This window comes from Ahaetulla prasina, chromosome 6 (genome assembly GCF_028640845.1).
Source record: "Ahaetulla prasina isolate Xishuangbanna chromosome 6, ASM2864084v1, whole genome shotgun sequence".
Lineage (NCBI taxonomy): Eukaryota > Metazoa > Chordata > Lepidosauria > Squamata > Colubridae > Ahaetulla > Ahaetulla prasina.
This window is the reverse complement of record NC_080544.1, coordinates 46,931,879-46,951,916: the sequence shown is the minus strand read 5'-3', so window position 1 is coordinate 46,951,916 and position 20,038 is coordinate 46,931,879. Positions and strand designations below refer to the sequence as shown.

Sequence of the window (20,038 nt, the reverse complement as noted above, 5' to 3'; positions counted from 1 at the left end):
AAACTGGAGACCCACGGGTCAGATGTGTGACACGCTGGCCATGCCCATGCCCAGTTTAGCAAAGGGGGGAAAGTTGTGATATGTCACATGACGCCACCATGATGACACAACTTTGGCACCCCTGTTCTAGACTATTCCTTAACAACATCAATGTTACTAAAAAGCTAAGAAATCACAGTTACTCAATAAGCTGCTTCATAGTTTACAGAACCCCTGATCAGTATTTGATCAGTATTTTATTTATTTATTCATTTATCAAATTTATATAGCTACCCATCTCAGAAGTGCTTCTGGGCAGTTAATTAATTATCTCACAATTAATTAAAACAATAAATACATAAAAGGTAAAGGTTTCCCCTGTTCAGTCATGTCTGACTCTCGGGGGCAGTGCTTATGTCTCTTTCTTAATGAGGGAGCCAGTGCTGTCCAAAGACATGTCTATGGTTATGTGGCTAGCATGACTATATACCAAAGGCACATGGAACATTGTTACCTTCCCACTGTCATCTTTGGAAGCCATATTAGGCCAGAAGCTTCCAAGCTGCCACCTTCTCATGTGTGGGAAAGTAGGAGGGGTATTTATTTGAGGGTTTGTATTTAAATAAAATAGCATTCTTCCCATCAGTCAAGGTCAGGACGAGCCTGCGTCTGGAGAAGTTGTTGGAGTGCTGTCTCGAGATGGGATGGGTGGTGATTGGAGCATGTGATTGATGAGTGAGGGGATGGTTTTGAGGGTTTTGATTTACTGAGGGAAAACCCGAAACTCTCAGATTTGGGTTTTCCCAAGATGTGCCAGTATACCTACTCTAATAAATGGAACTTTGAGAAAATGCTTGCCTCAGAGTTTTTAATTGGAGCAGAGGTTTTTCTGGAACGCTGACACCCATCCAAGTGGTACCTATTTATCTACTTGTGTTTGCATGCTTTCAAACTGCTAGGTGAGCAGAAGCTGAGGCAAGTAAAAGGAGCTCACCCCATCATGCAGCGCTCGGATCTCGAATTTGGACTGTCAGATTTCTAGCTGACAAGCTTAGCATCTTTAACTACTTAGCCCTTACACCTCCTAAATATATATAAATGGTCATTAAATATTAAAAATCAAAAACAAGATTTTAGAAATGAATGATAACCATGGAGCATCTCAAGGTTTCACCAGACTCATGGAATCCTTGGGCCTGATGACATAGACCTGCCTTGAGGGACTTCCAAAACATTAACAGGGATGGAGCTAACTTCAGTTCAGAGGCAAGAATATTCCATAGGTTGGGTGCCATGGCAGAGAAGAACCACCTTCTGTGACCTACCAAATGTAGCTGCCTAGCCCACAGGACCCACAGCATCTCTTCTCTGCCAGATCTGATAGGCAGATCTCATAGGAGAGAGGCAATCCCTCAGATATCTTCCCATGCTCCTATTGGTATGCCATGTTTTTACAAAATATTAGGGGGAAAAATGAGCAACAGAAGTACTTGTCCCTTCCTATGATCTTCCAAATACTGATCAGCTAACATAGCCATGGATAAATAATGCTGGAGTAGATGTGTAGCAACACGTAAGGGGGGCAAGATTACCTAATTGCTTATATAAAGGGAATCCTACATTCTTAATGCTTAAAAGAGCTGTGGAATATTCTTAATGCAAAAGAGAACAATGGAATACTGGCCTTGAATCCTAAATGTTCTAACAACTGAACATTTAATGGCTTGTAAGAGACATTAAATATTCTGTTTTTAGAGCACAATGGGGTAATTTATCCTTATAATCTTCTCTCTTATACGCCATAGTACTTTGTGGTGAAATTAACCATAATATCAAAATCAAGCAATCCATAGTTATCATAGTTTTCCCACAAAGTTGAATAAGAACTCAACTTCCCACTTTTGTCCAACCATTGTAACAAACTATGGTTAACAAGGAGTGTGGGAAGTAATTTGTTCCTGACTGACCTTCAGGATCTTTGAAAGAGATAAATGATACAAAGTTTATAAAACAAATCTGAGCTATAGAATATCTAATTAAAACAAATACATCAAACTATTCTCATAGACTCAATTTCCTGAATTATTTCCATTCCAGCAAAATGTTGATACAGGCAAAGTTTCACGTGATGTACATAAAAAAATTTTTTCCACTAGCTAGGAATCATGTTTTTATTAATCTTTTCTTTCAAAATGTGTGTATGTTTTAACAAATTCACCAGCTGATTCTTTTAGTTTCACCTCTTATGGTACTACTTTAAGAAATGAATCAGAGTGGTTGTATGCATATTTAAACATACACTGTAAATTTACGTTGACATTTCTTAAAAACTCAAGGTAAATAATTCTTTGGGCCTGTCTCAAGACTGGGCAGCCTTTTTGTCCCCAAAAATACCATTTTGTAGGCCAGGTGCCACATAATTAGGTGAGGTTAAATCAACTCACATTAACATAACTTTTCAAAGTTTAAATATACATTTTCACATAGCACTCTCTTCGGTCTTCCAAATGAAATGGGAGCATCTATTGCATAGAAAACCTCAACATTTTGCAACAGACTGGTCATTGGGGCCTACACAACTCTATAAAAATCTGTGGCAATGCTCATCTGACAGGATACAAAATGGTCAAATTAAAGTGGAAACTGGATCGAGTTATTTGGACGTGCAAAGTAAAGCAAGCTGACATGTAAACCTTGGCATATCATAACTTCCATTACTGCAGACCCACCTTGAAAGTTAAATTGGTGCCAGAACTTTAGTTGAACAACAAATATATGCAACATGAAATGTACTGGTAAAGGTAAGCAAGAAGCAAATGTTAGCAATACTCTAACTATCCAATATATCAAACCAAGACAAATTTTAAAACAAGCCTTCCTCCAAAAGCAAAGTTTGGTACCTCCAGGTGTTTTGGATCAATTCCTGCAATGCTTAGCAAACACTGAAGCCCAACATTTTACATCAGGCTCTAAAAAAAATATTTTTTTTCTAACTGAAAATAATGATGACTGGCAACAACACAGTTTTGTCTAGCAAGAACCAGACTTTTTTTAACAGAATCCACTTCTACTCTTGAGATAGCCAGAGTAGAAGGAATTAATGCCTACATATCTCTAAATGTTTTTAAATGCCAGAATAGCTCCAAGTGAAACATATTCCAGTAAAGCTAGGTAAATACAAAAGTTTATACAGAAAAGGAAGGGAGATGCTGGACTACACAGATCTCATTATTTTCTAAATTACATTGCAAGCGTTGGCTAAAATTTGGCTCTTATTTCTGTAGCCACAACAAAAGATCACCATAGATTTGTTGGATTTTTATTTGGTAAGCAAATTCAGCTGATTTATAATGTGATTTATAATTTGATTTTTTAATAATCAAATAATGTGCAAATTGGAACATAGCTCTGTGGAAGAAATTTTACTGTAGAGAATTCTGCATGTTGATCTATACTAGGGATTGCTTTTAAAATATTTGCCTTCTTTTTTTACAAAAATTAAGAGCTTCCAACAGCACAAATTGTAGAGACCCAAGGGCAAAACCAACAACAGGAAATGATCCTATTCCACTATATTGTACCAAACAATGCCCCACATTAGTTAATTAGTTTCAGTTTATTACAGTCTTAAACCAGAGACCTGCCCCACCTTTGATGGGGGGGGAGGGATTATTGTATCATTTGTTAATAAAATCAGTACTCATGAAATACACTGATGCCAGTTAGGTTGTTATCTTTGCTCTCAGTAATATTGACAGGAGTTTCAACTTTTGCATGACAAGATGAAAAACAAAATTACAGGTAGTCCATGCCTTACAACCACAATCAAGACTGGAACAGCTAAGTGATGCAATCATTATTTGAGTTATGTTCTTTTTGTCAGGGCTATTAAGCAAATAAAAATATCAGGCTTCCCCTACTGACTTTGCTTGTTGAAGTGGTTTGGGGGGGGGGGAATCACAAATGGCAATCACATGACCTCAGGATGCTGCAATCAATGTATTTACAAGCCAGGTGCTAAACACCAAAATTTTGAACCTTAAGGATGCTATCGCAGTTATGAGAGGATCAGTTGTAAGTCACTATTTTCAGCAGTTTTGTAACTTTGAATGATCATTAAATGAATGGTCATTACTCAAGGACTACCTGTATTACATAGTAAATAATGAGTTTTACTTCACTGAACTCTTCTATAAGAGTCCTGTCCCCTTCCTCAAGTTAGAGGCCAAGACCTCTATCCTGACCCTCACCCTCCAATGGATATTCATCCATTCTGCTTGAAACAACTGGTTAGCTTCACTTCAGCACAAATAGGAAAACGACTTCATTAAAATTTCGAATTGAAGATTGTTTGTTTAACCAAGAATATTCTGCTTTTATTCCAATTTTTTTCCTGCATCCATGTTTGGAGCAAAATATTCAATTATGATGCACTTGTTTTATTCTCAAATATTAACTAACAATTGAAAATAATATATATACTCCTAATGAAATTTTATGTTAAACTATTGGTATACACAGAAGATTAAAGAGTGAGGCTTTTCAAAAGTTACTACAGGAAAATAATAATGTCTACTGTCAACTTAGCCTTTGGTCAATATCTGGCAAGAGACAGTTGGAAAAATTTCAGATTCTCTGATAACTTGTTGCTGGCAATCCTTATGATTTATATTGATATATTGACCATCAATTGTGTTGTAAATGTTGTACCTTGATGAAAGTATATTTTCTTTTATGTACACTGAGACCATATGCACCAAGACAAATTCCTTGTGTGTCCAATCACACTTGGCCAATAAAATTCTATTCTATTCTATTCTATAAGGGATTTCCTTGTAGCAAGAATTAATAAACATTAGAATTATACACCATGTTTGAATACTGTTCTTTATTGTTAATATCAAAGAGGTTTGTTCTAAAAAGCAGCTAATTCATTTAAAAAAAGATAAATCAAAATAAAAAAGGCACTTTTCAACTGTTGAATATTTTTAATAGAACCAGCTTAGCCAGAAACAAAAGGAAAAATGTATCAAAAGAATCATAAATATTGGGTGTGTATCATTTGATGCTCATCTGCCAGTCATTATAAATAAATAAAAAGGCATGTAGAAGGAAGATGAAAGTGTAACTGAACAATAGCAACAGTATAAGCTTTAAACTAAACCACCTAACATAGATGATCAGCGGGTTGCTGAAATATAATTTTTACAAATTAATTAAATTTTCTGTTGATTTCCAAACATAAAATTGTGAAGTATTTGAAATGAATGCTAGTTACTTCCCTTCACTGAGTTTTGGCATAATGTTCTATAATTTCTCTGTCTTTTTGCTTTCAAAGCTATGCCAAAACCCACCAAATGACCAGTTCGATGTATCTCCATTTCTGGAAGAGTTTACCCTTCAGTATTACTCCCACCAAGTAATAATGATGGTTTTAACCACACATTGCATGCTGTTCTGTGGTAAACTGGGGTAAAATTATCAGCAGCATGGCCTTTACTTTCAACTAGAATTTTTAGGGGAAAAAAGAATGCTGTTTCAGATGAGTTCAAAGAAGAATGATCTCTCGATAGGTATTAAAATGTGGTTTTTATTCCATAATGTTTTTTTAAACATATTTGCAAGGCCAAGACTAACCTCTAATGTATTTATTGCTGACTGTAGGTCAATTTCTGAGTAATATATAATCACCACACAGCAACCCATAATTATATTGTTGGTTGTGTAATATACATGATGGAAAATTCACCCAACAAACCTCTACACAGTTTTTCCTGAATTTACTACCAACTACCATATAGAAATGTGTTTAGTTAATTTTTTTAACACTAAATTTTTTATCTGTGCCAGTCTGGATTGGATTTAGTTAACAGTATACACATTGGGGGATAACAATAGGAAAGCCATATTGCTAGGCCTATGGATATTTATAGTGGGAAGGAAAGATATCTAGAAATTAAAGAATGTTAGGTTTGTAAAATTATATTCGATAGCTTAAAAACCTACTTTCACTGTAACTCTATACACTGAAAATATCTGATTAAACGCTTCTGATTTTACCATGTTAGTTTAGCAGGTAATGCCTGATTTTTTTACAATGTTCATAACCATAACATCATTTCAGAGCGTTATGGTATGTATAATACATAAATTTAACTGCCTAGCATGGATCTGGAAAAAAGAAAAGTAAAAAGTATGTTCAGGGTTATGCAATAGTAATACTCTAGGAGAGCATGGATAGATGCACATTAGTTCCTGGTATTGGTGGTGGAACAGAATAGGTTACCTGTGGAATTCTGGGAGTTGTCCACATGTCTTAAAGTGGTCAAGATTGAAAAAGATTGATATAATTGAAACTAATCAAAATGTGATATGTCTATAGTTTTGCTGGAAATTGTAAGGTGGAGAGGAACTATGTTCCAATACCCACATTATTCATTTATTTACTTATTTATAGTGCATCCCTCTTTTATTATTTCTATAAATAACTCATAGTCCTTTCTTCTCCTGTTTTCCCCACAACAACCCTATCAAGTGAGTTGGGCTCTAGCCTTCAAAAAACACCCAAGGTTTGCAAATGAAAATAAGTCAATTTCTGGATAGAGAGGAAGAGGAAGAGGCAAGCGCAACAACTTAAGAGTTCATGATGCCAGCTTGACACACAGTGACCAGTAATCATGGTGGAAAATCTTGGGTTTACTGTTTACTTTTATGATTTTCTATTAAAGTAGCAGACATAGCAATAAATGACATCACTCTCATTACCATTCCATTCATTCACTCGATTCACTGATATTTTTTTGCCAAGAAAAATAAAAGGCCAAATATTCTTGAATGCAAGGCATTGAAAAACCTCAAAGACCGAGAAGAGGCAAGGGGCTTCACATAAATATTTACCCAGGTTACACTAAATAAGTGAAAAGTTTTAAAAAGTAAAACAGGCAGTCTGTAACAGCCTTAGAAATAGTTTTATTCCTTTCATATGTATACCCACATTCTTTTTAAAGTGTTCCCACAAAGAGGAAAACTATTCTTTGGAAACAGTTGTATATACTCCATGTGTTTCCTTCTCCACTTGTTATTGGGGACACGCCTACCACCTGGCCAGTGAACATAATTTAGCTGTACTTTCTCAACAGCTGGTCTATTCAGGGCAGTGTCACATGGAATGCCATTTACCATAATTCCTGGCAGCCGTTGGAACTGCACCTTCAATAAACATTGTTAAACAAGTGCTCAAACAACAATGATTTAGTGGTCAAGTTATCTTAATTAAAAAAAAAACAGGGAAAAAAGTATTGAAATCTCTACAAAATCCTATACTTCCTTGGAATGCTTATTCTGGCCCTCCCTCCAGAATCACAGAAGGAATATATCAAGGAAAGCAGATTGGCAGATAATTTAGCCAATATTTGTGACCTAAATGGCCTGAAATGTTACGTAACTAAGAAGAAAAATCTGGCAACTGAGGGGAAAAGATTGGGCTAGACTGGGAGGAAAGGTATTCATTAGGTTTATATGTCTAGTATTTGTATTGCTATTTTCTATACCTATTTTCTATACTTTTTTTCTATGTGTAGAAAAAATAAGATATAATAAAGTCAGAAAAATATAAACAAGGTATAGAATCCATTGTGACCAATGTTTAATATTCAGATTCCCATTATGAAGTAATTTCTAATTATCTCCCAAAGTAAACGTTTCACAATATTCAATTTGAAAATGTTATTGTAGGCCAGGATTCACAGCCCATGGTGCCTACTGCTAGGCTGAAGTAATCAGGCCATGGTACCATATGGAGATGTTGCAAAATGCAGCCAGCCTGAAAGAACAAGAACTGCACCCATGGCACACAGCCTGAGAGGAAAGGCCACTACAAAAGGGAAGCACCACTGGAGCACAGAAAAAGGGAAGTTACAAAGGGGACAGAGTGGAAAACAAATGACTCAATTGTGCTCATGTGTATGAAAGGATATGAAGGCCACAAGATGCAACACAAGTTTAAAACAGGAAAAAGACCTTCAGTTCCAGGGTGTGGGTTTCAGGGCTGCATTTAAAAGAAGTAGAACCAGGCAGAAAGTGACAGAAGTGGAGATCAAGTTCTGACTTCTTACAACACCTAGAATCTCTGTACCCAACAGTAGCCACAGGGTCATGGTGCTCATGGGTGTGTGTGTGTGTGTGTGTGTGTGTGTGTGTGTGTGTGTGTGTGTAAGACTGTGTCCTTAATTCTGCTTTCCTTTATGAAGAAATTACTGGGCGGGGGGGACTCTTGGTATTTGTTGGTAATTGCTTAGTTTGTTTTACAATTTACATAAAAGCTCATGAGTGACCTGAATGAATGCATCTTTCCCCCAAAATAGTCACTAGAATTAGAAAATAATTGGTAATTGTAATTCTTTTTAAAATGTCATATTTAATTCAGCTAAGGCTACATAACAATTTTAAGAAATAAGAATTCTAGTTTACAAGATGATAAAGTGAGAACAGTGAATTATAGAGCTATGACACACGTGGACATGGACAATTTATTAGTCTTATTGTGGATTAACTGTGCTGAAATGAATAGAATAGAAAATTCTATTGGCCAAGTGTGATTGGACACACAAGGAATTTGTCTTGGTGCATATGCTCTCAGTGTACATAAAAGAAAAGATATGTTCATCAAGAATTCTAAGGTACAACACTTAATGATAGTCATAGGGTACAAATAAGCAATCAGGAAACAATATCAATATAAATCGTAAGGATACAAGCAACAAAGTTACAGTCATACAGTCATAAGTGGAAGGAGATGGGTGATGGGAACGATGAGAAGATTAATAGTAGTGCAGATTTAATAATAATTTGACAGTGTTGAGAGAATTATTTGTTTAGCAGAGTGATGGCATTTGGGAAGAAACTGTTCTTGTGACTAGTTGTTCTGTGTGCAGTGCTCTGTAGTGTCATTTTGAGGGTAGGAGTCGAAACAGTTTATGTCCAGGATGTGAGGGGTCTGTAAATATTTTCACAGCCCTCTTTTTGACTCGTGCAGTATACAGGTCCTCAATGGAAGGCAGATTGGTAGCAATTGTTTTTTCTGCAGTTCTAATTAACCTCTGAAGTTTGTGTCTGTCTTGTTGAGTTGCAGAACCAAACCAGACAGTTATAGAGGTGCAGAGGACAGACTCAATAATTCCTCTGTAGAACTGTATAAGCAGCTCCTTGGGCAGTTTGAGCTTTCTGAGTTGGCACAGATGAATGTCTGAAAAGTGCTTATTTTTCAATTGGCTTTTAATTTAGCCCAGAATTATATATAACTTTTAAATGATTAATTTCTTGTTTTGCAAGCATCAGTAAACTGCTTTTAATTAAAATTATGTTAATTAAAATGATGGAGTTAAACAATTCCACTATTTACAAAGTGTTTTCATTACTATTTTTATATTTACTTCTATCTAGGTACTTATGAAGAACTATATTCCAGTCTTTTCTTCACGTTTTCTAAATTCAAAATTACTAAGAATTATTTTTTTTAAGAAAACATTAATCCTTCTTAGTACTATAAATAGATCCAGAAAGAATACATCCATCTTCTATGGCATCTTTAATAAACATGTGATATATTTCAGCCTAATTTAAAACCTCTTTCATATTAAACTCATAATTTTGTAGTACTAAAACATTAACTCTTCTAAATCCAAAACCAATACCTGGTTTCTTATCCAAGAACTTTTTATGGATTGACTCTTAAAAGTGTGTTGTATCTCCTACAAAAAATTAGAGCTCCGTTTCCTGTATTAAATTGATATTTTGTTCAGCTCATGTAATTTTCAAAAGAAAGTATATTTCAATAAAATTAATATGTTTGCCTAAAATGATAAATCTTAATAAAATGCTGGGGAACAAAACACACATGTAAACAAAAAGGGACAGATTCGCCTTAGGTGAAAGGATTGTGAATCCCAAATTTTATTTCCTTCATTATAGAAAGTACAAGCAACTGAATTTGGTAAACCAGTTAAGCAATTAACTAGTTAATTAACTAGTTAAGCAATACACACATCCACACTCCCATACATATTTCTTCCATTAAATGTCAAATTCTTGGAACTGCTTGAACAAGTCCATGCAATTTTCTTGGCAAGGTTTCTCAGAAGTGGTTTAGCATTGCCTTCTTCCTAGACCTGAGAGAAAGTGATTATCTCAAAGTTACCCAACTGGCTTTGGGCCTAAAGCAAGATTAAAAGTTATGGGTTCCTAGTTTCTAGTCTGATGCTTTAACAAGTGTATCAAAATGCATAATCAATAACGGATGGATGGATGGATGAGTAGGTAGATGATAGATAGATAGATAGATAGATAGATAGATAGATAACAAAACCATTAGATTCCAAAAATAAATCATTTGAAGAAATATATTATTTTCTTTAAAAAAATATTATAGCCACTGTACATTACTTACCAACAACATCAAGGTGATATGTGTGATTGATGGATCCATGGATATTCTCAACAATACAGGTATAATTTCCTTTGTCTGATGGGACAACACTCTCCATTATAAGACTCCAGTGCTGATTCCGTACCTAAATAGAATTTTTTAAAAAAGAAAAATATTTTAAAAAGCATCTATTTTCAGTTTCTGCTTATTAAGAAGAAGGCTATGCTTACTGGAAGGCCCTTAAAAAGTCTTTTTTTTAATCAGCTCGCGGGGGTGGGGGGAATGAGAAATCATTGTGTGATGGTTGTGTGATGTCAACTTGTTTTCTTGCTCTCCTGGGTTTTTAAGTGCTATGTTTGCCTGGTTTTTTAAAATTTATGTTTAAGTCTTTTGTTGTTTTTAAAGTTTGGGGGCAGCGTATACCACCTAAAGTCATGCTTTGTGAGATGGCCAGCTATATAAATTTGCTAAATAAATGAGTCAATAAATAACCAAGTATATAAAATAGTCCAGTCAATCTATTTAACTTTGCTAAAATAAATTATATTTATCTCATCTATGTAATTACAAATTCATACTACTGACCAAATTATGTATGTTGTGGAACAGTACTATTATTCAAATGACACAATTTCAGATTTAACATTGAATGATATTACACATTCCTTCCTATCAATTAATCCATTAAATTGACATTTATTGCATTTACTGTATTAATTATGACTAGATCTTCCTTTGTACAAAAAACAAAGCTCTATAAAAAATCTTGCATTTTTGGAAAATAGCTGATCCAGAATCCAATTTCTCAACATCTCATTTTCTCTAGAGACCAAGACTTGGGGTGTTATTTTTCTTTTGAATAAAACAGCAATCAGTCAAATAATCTCCAATGCATAAAGAGTTTCCCCTTCCCAAAAGGGCTCATAAAACATCATGGATCATCCTCCAATATGCCCTGACTTCAATATAAGGCCAAGATTCAGAGCAAACACAAATATTAAATTTCTGCTTCTTTTCCAACCCCAGTTATTTCTATTAGCTACTATTTTTCCTATAATATAATTTTTAAATATAACTTCTTTTGCATATATGCTGTTGGAACTTAGTAATATAATGTAATACTATGCATAAAATCTTTGAAGCTTGAAGACTCTGAAAAGAGATGTTCTTTTTTTCACACTTATGAATATAATAATGACCCTTTACTCAGACACTGAATAAAAGATAATGATTGTCTTCATAACAATATCTTGGGTTTACTTTATACATTTTAGCTTCTTATTAAGCACCAGGAAATAGTCAGTGAGCAATCAAAGGCTTGGTTTTTAATAAGCAGTGTTGCTGCATTATGTGTTTCTTTCCTTTTATGACTCAGATTGTACAAATGTAAAGTAAATAGTTAAAAGCGTTTATGTACAGTCAAGTAAGGAGCCCATAAACCATTCATATATTCTTTCTACATGAAATTTAAGGCAAGTCACTAGGAATTATTTAGGGTAATTCTCTTGCGCAGTGCAGTGCATTCACTATCTGGATGGAGTAGGTGAATTGGGGGCATGCAGCATTATACACAGGATGAAACACTAGTGGCAAAACTTGATACACTCAACTCCCTGCTGCAGCAACTCAGAATAATGAAAGAATAGGCGAGGCCATGATTTTAAAAGCAAAAATAGAAATAAGTACTAACAACAGCACTTAGATCAGGGGTGTCAAACTTGATCTCATTACGGGCTGTATCAGGATTTTGTTTCCCCTTGGTGGGTGGGCGTGGCCTGGTTTTCATGGCCGACTAGATGGGCATGAGTGGGGGGCCAGGGCAGCATGGGCCGATCTGCCTCCATCTCTTGGATGGTACCGCCGGAGAACTCTGGGCTTATCTTGCGCTGGATCCAGCTCATGAGCTGCATGTTTAACATGTCTGACTTAGATTTATATACTGCTTCACAGTGCTTTACAGCCCTCTATAAGCAGTATTCAGAGTCAGCATATTTCCCCCAATAATCTGGGTCCTCATTTTACCGACCTCATAAGGATGGAAGGCCGAGTCAACATTGAGCCGGTCAGGATCGAATTCCTGGCAGTAAGCTGAATTTACCTGCAATACTGCATTCTAACCACTGCACCACCATACTCCTCAAGCTTACTCTATGCACTAAATCCAAATATCCTGGCACAAAAGCTACAGGAGCATAAGTATACTTAAAAATATTTCAGGTGAGTGCCAACTATTTCTCACTACATCTTCAAGTTATTGCTAGTTTTTATATCCTGTGCTGCCATACATTATACTTCCATAATCAGTGTGCTACTTATATAGTCTAAGATGCAGGTTTGATGCAATCTGACACCATTATTATTGCTTCCATGAATAGTGCACATTCCAAAGATCCAAAATTTATAAGAAGCCAATACAATCATGAAACTTAAGCAAAAGAAAAAAAGAGTTGGAAGGGAACTTGGAGGTCTTCTAATCAAACCCCTGCTCAGGCAAGAAACCCTGACACAATTAATATAATTGTACACATGAACTTCATTATTCTCCTTATTTATCCAATGTAACCATATTCATTTATTTGAACTGTATCTGTTAAAAATATTATTTTCCATAAATACTTTTAAAACCTCTCTGCCACTTCACCTGAATATTAAGCTTTATATTTAAGAATTTGGAAGCTTTAACTACAGGAACTTCCGAAATTAAATTGATAAGTTATGCAAGTCAATAGTGTAAGATATGCATTTTTATAGAAATTTTCTAAAGCTAATAACAGTATATTCATTTCATACTTTAATGTAAAATTCTTTGCATTGCAGCTTCAGTGTATGCTCTGCAAAGTGATTTAACAGATATACCCTTTATATTTAATAATTTTCCTAATAAAATTCATTCTATAATTTTGGTTGAAATGTGCAATCTTGGTTTGGTTTGTACAACTGCATGTTGTACAAACCAAATGCAAATTAATTTAAGTTTCACAGATCTAATACTTCCACAATGCTTGTTGCTCAATATCTATAAATCTTCTTTCAATATAGTAACATTTAATTTGACTTATGACGCATTTCTAAAGTATTCTCACTGGTCCTAGTCCCATAATTCATTTAGTCTTTATACTCCCCCCACCCCAAAAAAAAAGAGCTATGAAATTCATTCTGAGTTGGTTAAGATTCTCCCAATTTAATTGAGCACATCAAGGGAGTTGTTGACTGCAAACTAATTCCTACTTCTCCCAATATATCTCCCAATGTATTGCCTTATACATTGTAAGCCGCCCTGAGTCTTCGGAGAAGGGCGGGGTATAAATGTAAACAAAAATATATATATATAAATATGAAGCCATAGAGAGACCTCGTGAAACAGTGCCTTACTCTTCATCTTTAAGACTGTTTCAAGAAGTAGAGTTTGACCAGGAATGCTACATAAATTTTCTACATAAATAGGTTACTAATTAGAAAGTCATTCATAAATTATAATACATGGCCCATCAGAATCAGGAAGTAAAAATTAATAACTTTGGGGGGAAATTATAATTATTCAAATGTTATATAAGATTGCTTTCCTTGACCTGGATATGGAATTGGCAATTTGGTGCCCTCCAGTAGTTTTCAACATCTCAATTTTGAGGTGTTGTCCATACTACTAAGATAGACAAAGTTCACCTAGTCATCCAAAAGTTTCTATGGCTGGATTACTCAAACTAAAGAGAGATCTCAACTGTGATTCAAACACAGTCTTTTAGCATCAGCAGCTAAGCATGTCTAGTCACATTTTGCAAACTTACTTCAGGGATTACAAAATAGTGCCACAATGCATTTTCTCCTGTAAGATAATTTTCTAAATAACCAATACCCAAGACAAATCTGATTTCGTTGCTGTATCTAGTATAAAAATAAGAAAACAGGCTGGAGCCTAAACAAGAGACTATTCCAAGGTTTGGAAGGATAATTCCTTACTTGCCTTGTGCATAACATGAATTTTTGGTTGAGGGACAAAACCGAGAGTGCTCAATAAGATTGATACTTTATCTCTGCTTTGATTCACAACTTAAACCTACCTCGAGCATGCCTAATATTCATTTTTTGCAAAATAAAGAAATTACATTTATAATTTTCCAAGTTAGTCATCTTATTGTCAAGATAAAACCTTAACAAGATATATCCTTTTTTCCCCACTGACAGGAATGTTAGTACAGAGCCAAGCTGTTAATCAGTTAATCAAGCCTCAGCTATAACAAGCTCAGCCTTTCACCAAGATTAAGCAGCGCTAATTCTACTTTTAATCCTTCTGCACTACTTTCTTCTAAAAAGTTCAGTTTATTAAATGCTCTGTGATATTATAGTGGAAGTTAAAATTGTACTCATAGAAAATATGTGTGTCATTAACTAGGACAGTGATAGCTAACCTTTTCTGGACCGAGTGCTCAAAGATCGTGCGTGCACGTGCAAATGCGTGCATGTGTGCCCAATCCCTCAAAATACAATTTGCGTATGCCCCCCCATACACGTGCGTCCCCACCTACATGCCCCCCCATGCATGCGCCCCCATGCGCCCCCCTACATGCACAGAAGAGACCCAAAGGCCAGCTGGCCGGCAGGAGGTGCGCATGCATGCACAGTGGAGCTGAACTGGGGTGACGGCTTGTGTGCCAGCACTCTTCTGATCAGTCTTTTCTTAATATAATACTAAATGTGGATGGTGCAAACTGCAATCTGCAAAAATCTTCAAAATGTGATTGATGATTGATGGGAGAGAGAGGGGGGATTTTCATACAATTTTGAAGTCAGTAGACTCAGTATCCCTTGCTGCAGACCATGGGTGTCAAACTGGATTGCATCACATGACATATTGAGATGTATCTCAAGATGTATTTTTTGCCTTTGCGGAGCTGGGGTGGGCATGATCTTTGTGTGACGCATCCGGCACTTGGGCTGCCAGTTTGACACCCCTGCTGTTAGATACTCCTCATTTAGCAGTTCTTCTTGTTTAGCAACTATTCACAAATACAATAGTAAATAATTACTGACCAAATGTGTCCATTTACAACCAAATTTAGTGTGCCTGATAACAAAAGCCTTCATTGTGAAACTGATTAAAGTCTGGTTAGTTTCAGGTAGTAACACCAAATGGCCAGAGGGTTCTAATCGACTAATTAAGATCAGGGAATACTTAGGAACTCAAGATATTGGGAAGAAAAGCAGTCAGGAAACAATAACTTGTTTAAGTTTCCTCCTCCACCTGTGAGGAGGAAAATTTTTTTTTAAAGGGACAGGACACTATACGAGAAAACTTATTTGAATAACATGGCAGCAACTAATGATCTTCTCTCTCTCCCTCCCTCCCTCTCCCTCTCTCTCTCTCTCTCTCTCTCTCTCTGTTATGTGTTCACTTAGTGACCTTTTTGCTTCCAATTTAAGAAACAGATTTCAGTCGCTAAGAAAGGAGGATGCTTTCTAAAAACAGGTAGTTATCCAAAAGGTGGGGACCAAATTATCCACTATTTACTGTATATCACAAAGTTTCAATGTATCAATGTGTTTTAAAAAGAGAAGGGTCCTGTTTTCAAAATCAAATATATAGGCTCCGAAAAATACCTTTTATAGTTCGCCATAGCTGCACCAAATGTTGAGGAAATGTTTCAGATGTTTCAGACAAGAATGAAGAGCTTGACCAAATAATAGCCTCAGAGGAAGAACACCAGCAGCACCAGCAGACAGGTGTGTAGGAGAGAGAAAATAAGGCAGATAGCTGGACATAACCTACTCGTGCCAGGGTCTTCACAGAGGTTTAAGGTTTAAAGAATTCTTATAAACTAAATTCTGTTTTGATATTTTCATATAACTCGTTTCAATATTCTGTTCTTGGGATCTAGCATTGATAACATTCTCTTCGTTATGATTTTGTAGTACCCTAATACAGGGGTCTCCAACCTTGGTAACTTTAAGCTCCCAGAATTCCTTCTGGGAGTTGAAGTCCTCCAGGCTTAAAGTTGCCAAGGTTGGAGACCCCTAATACATGCCTATTAAATTAAAAAACTATAGTATGCATAGAATTAAGAGTACATATCATAAAAAGAATGAAAGAATGAAATCTTTAAGGCTGAGAGATGTATCTGAATCAGTTGGAGACAAGACCATTAGCAACAGGACAATTAGCCTATTTACAAAGCCAACAATATTGTATCACACTGTGACATTTGCCCTCTGCCTGACAGACTGGAAGAACAGACAAATGTTTTAATTAAAAGTGGAAAAGGTGGGAGCAGGAGGAGGATAGTCTGATCCCCTTATCTGATTTTGACAACTGAGCTCAGTTCATCTTGGTGCACTGTGCAAGCTTATATTGGAATAAAAAGAACTTCAGATAATAGAACTTGTTCAGCTAGCTAAGAGCATATATTTTTCATTTGCTAAATATTGTATCATATTGCCAGGGAACTTCTCAACATTCCTCCTTATTATTCGCCTTTAACTGACTCCAAATATGGCAGAGCTTAATAATTAGGATAAAGTTATCCCAGCTTTCCTAGAAAAGTACATATTAGGGCTGCACAAAACAGTCTAAAAAGATTTGCAAAGTTGATTTGAACTAGGTTTTCTTTTTAAAAAAAAAAAAAATCCTAGTTCTAATTTCAATCCTTGTTTTCAATTTCTAATTTAAACCTAATCTTGAAAAAAAATGACATTAGATAAAGTACAGATAATCTCCGCCTTACAACAGTTCATTTAGTAACCATTCAAAGTTACAACGGCACTGAAATACATGACTTACAACCATTTTTCACATTTACGACCATTGCAGCATCCCCCTAATCATGTAATCCAAGTTCAGTCGCTTGGCAATTGATTCATATTTATGACGGTTGCCTGTCCCAGGGTCATGCCCTTTTGCAACCTTCTGACAAGCAAAGTCCATGGATTCCCTTAACAGTCATGTTAACAACTTAACATAGCTTAACAACTCCAGTGATTCACTTAACAACTGTGGCAAGAAATGTTGTAGAATGATATAAAACTCACTTAACAAATGTTTCACTTAATGACAGAAATTATTGGCTCAATTGTGTTCGTAAGTGGAGGACTTTCTGTAATGCTATATCATAGTAAGAATCAGGAAAAATGTGGAGACGGCACATTATTCTCCTATCTCTTACTTTGATCAGGGGCATCAAACTGGCAGCCCAAGGGCCGGATGCGTCATGCATAGGCCACGCCTACCCCAGCTCCGCAAATGGGAAAACATTGCACAACATCACATGACACTGCATGTTTGACACCCGTGACCTAGATTAAGATCAAACTAGGTTACATAGCATTGTCATGAGGATTGATGAAAGCAAGCAAAGATAAAATTTTATTCCTGGTAAAATGATGTTTTATACTATTGTGAGCACAGGCTTATGTGTGTGTGATTGTAATGATGAAACTTCAGAATGAGATTTTTTTTTTTTACACAGGGAAATGGTTAAATAAAAGGGTCTTACAGATATACTGTAGATAGGGTAAAATGACATTAGATTTCTCCCCCCTCCACCAGTAAATCCAACTGAATTTAAGGAGACTGACTGACAATATATAGGATTGTATTACTTGTCACATATAGTGTGTGCACATTTTTATCACGTTTAATCTCTTTACCTTGGATTTAATAAGTAACTTTCTGCCCAGGAACAACATAAAAGATTATTAGAAGCACAATCAAGCAGTGCAGTATACATAAAAAGAATCTTCTTAAAAGGCTGACTGTGGGAATATTATTCCTTTCTACAAAATAAGATCAATTACTATGTGGCTCTTACAAATTTTTATCTGCATATTGAAAACTATCGGGTTATTTATCCAAGCTAAAGTTTAGTGGGCAAAAAGGGTTGTGGTAATGTAACTTATCGAAACACAGCTGTGGAAACAAACACCCTTTTTAATACCTCAGTAGAAACTGATAGACCAAATTTACTTTCTGGGAGGTGAGAAAGTAGAAAGAATAGTTCACTTTTAGTCCTGTATATTATCTTGCTAAGTAGATGGGGGGGGGGGAGGGCAGGGAGAGGAAGGAGCATAAAAATTCTCCAACAGACATACAGTCTGGGGTGTAAGGCGATGGTGTGGGCAGAACTGCACACTTCAACTTGAGAAAAAAAAGAAAGCAACAGTCCTTTGAAATACGACCTCGGCATGTATTCTTGGAAAACCTAAGAGTTTCCAAATGTTTAAAGAACAGGCAGAGTCACTCTCTGCAGAAAAATTAATACTTCCCTGTAGCAGTCATTTGTACTTTTCATCCTGAAATGGCAGAGTAATCAAACAAGCAAACAAACAAAAAAGCAAATAAATAAATCTATAATTATGAGGCCACCATGTTTTAAAGGATGTTGCCTTTTAGAGGGACAGGCACAACTAAACTAAACAAGGGAATTATAAGTTTTCTTATACCTTCTTTGACAAAGCAAAAAGCTGGATATTCAAGCGAAGAATGGGGAGGTGAGAAATGAAGCAGCAAACACAAGAATAAGTAGGATTGTAATATCAATAAGTCATTGTAAGTTCAGATGCACTGTATCTTTTTATAGGAATTATAAATACATGGTTTATTTGATTTATAAATACATTTCCTAGAAAAGTCACGTACCTATAAAAACATGGAATACTCATTACTTTTTCTTTCCGTAATCTCTTGTTTTGTTTACTATGCCCCAGAAAAATATTTGTTTATTCTTTACATGCTTATACATATGGAAATGTATACAGGCACGTATGTCTACATTTTGTATAACATGCAGCTCCCGTATATAGTTAAAACATAGCATGATGTTTCCACATTGTTCACATATAATATGCACATTCAGTATATATTGTATATAATTGCATCCCTCTTCTTGAAGAGAAGTATCTGTTCAATTTCTTTCTTAAAAACGAAACACTTCATTAGAACAATAACCAGTAAGTTTGATTCCCTTAATTCAGGGGTGAAATGCTACTAGTTCTGCTGAACCGGTAGCAATGGCGGCGGGTGGTTCAGAGAATTGGTAGCGACAGCAGCGTGAGGTTCTGCCCACCCGCCCGGTTGTCGTTACTTCCTGGTTTTAACCAGGAAGTAACCTGTTTTTTACCCTCTGCACATGCGCAGAAGGGTTTGCGTATGCGCAGAGGGTCTGTGCACACACGTGACACGCACTCACAAACAGAGCAAGCGCACACATGCAGCACGTGCACTTCTGAACCGGTAGGGAAGGTAAATATATTTCACCCCTGCCTTAATTGGTTTGTATTTACCCTGTTATCCCCAAGACAAGTGGCTAACACTGAATGATAAACAATTCATTTATGCTTTGGAAACACAGATGTCAGGTGGCCTCTCACACATTATGATGTAAGAAATGTAAACAGGGAAATATCTACTTCATTAATTCACATTCATCTGGAACATTTGTACACCTCGAAAAAGCTATAGAAAATCTGGCCACAGAGGAGGGGAAAAAGATGGCAAAGCCTATCTCCTTTTACACTTGCAACTGGCAAATTTGAGTTTCTTCATATACTCATATTCATATATTGTGGTAGGAGCCTGTGCTGTTTTAGTATGGAAACTATGGAAGTCAGTAAACAACTTAAATGACTAGCTATTGTAGGTTTATCAAC

The 20,038-nt window shown here is 35.9% G+C and overlaps 1 protein-coding gene across 15 annotated transcripts in view; it reads right to left on the bottom strand.

The window, feature by feature from the left end:
* FGFR2 (fibroblast growth factor receptor 2) overlaps nt 1-20,038 on the bottom strand; it is a 173,696-nt gene that overhangs the window by 62,513 nt on the left and 91,145 nt on the right. For all 15 annotated transcript variants that reach the window (XM_058188393.1, XM_058188394.1, XM_058188390.1 and 12 more), the window contains one exon: nt 10,424-10,547. In XM_058188393.1, the coding sequence (XP_058044376.1) occupies nt 10,424-10,547 (124 nt within the window). The remainder of the gene's footprint in view (nt 1-10,423; nt 10,548-20,038) is intronic.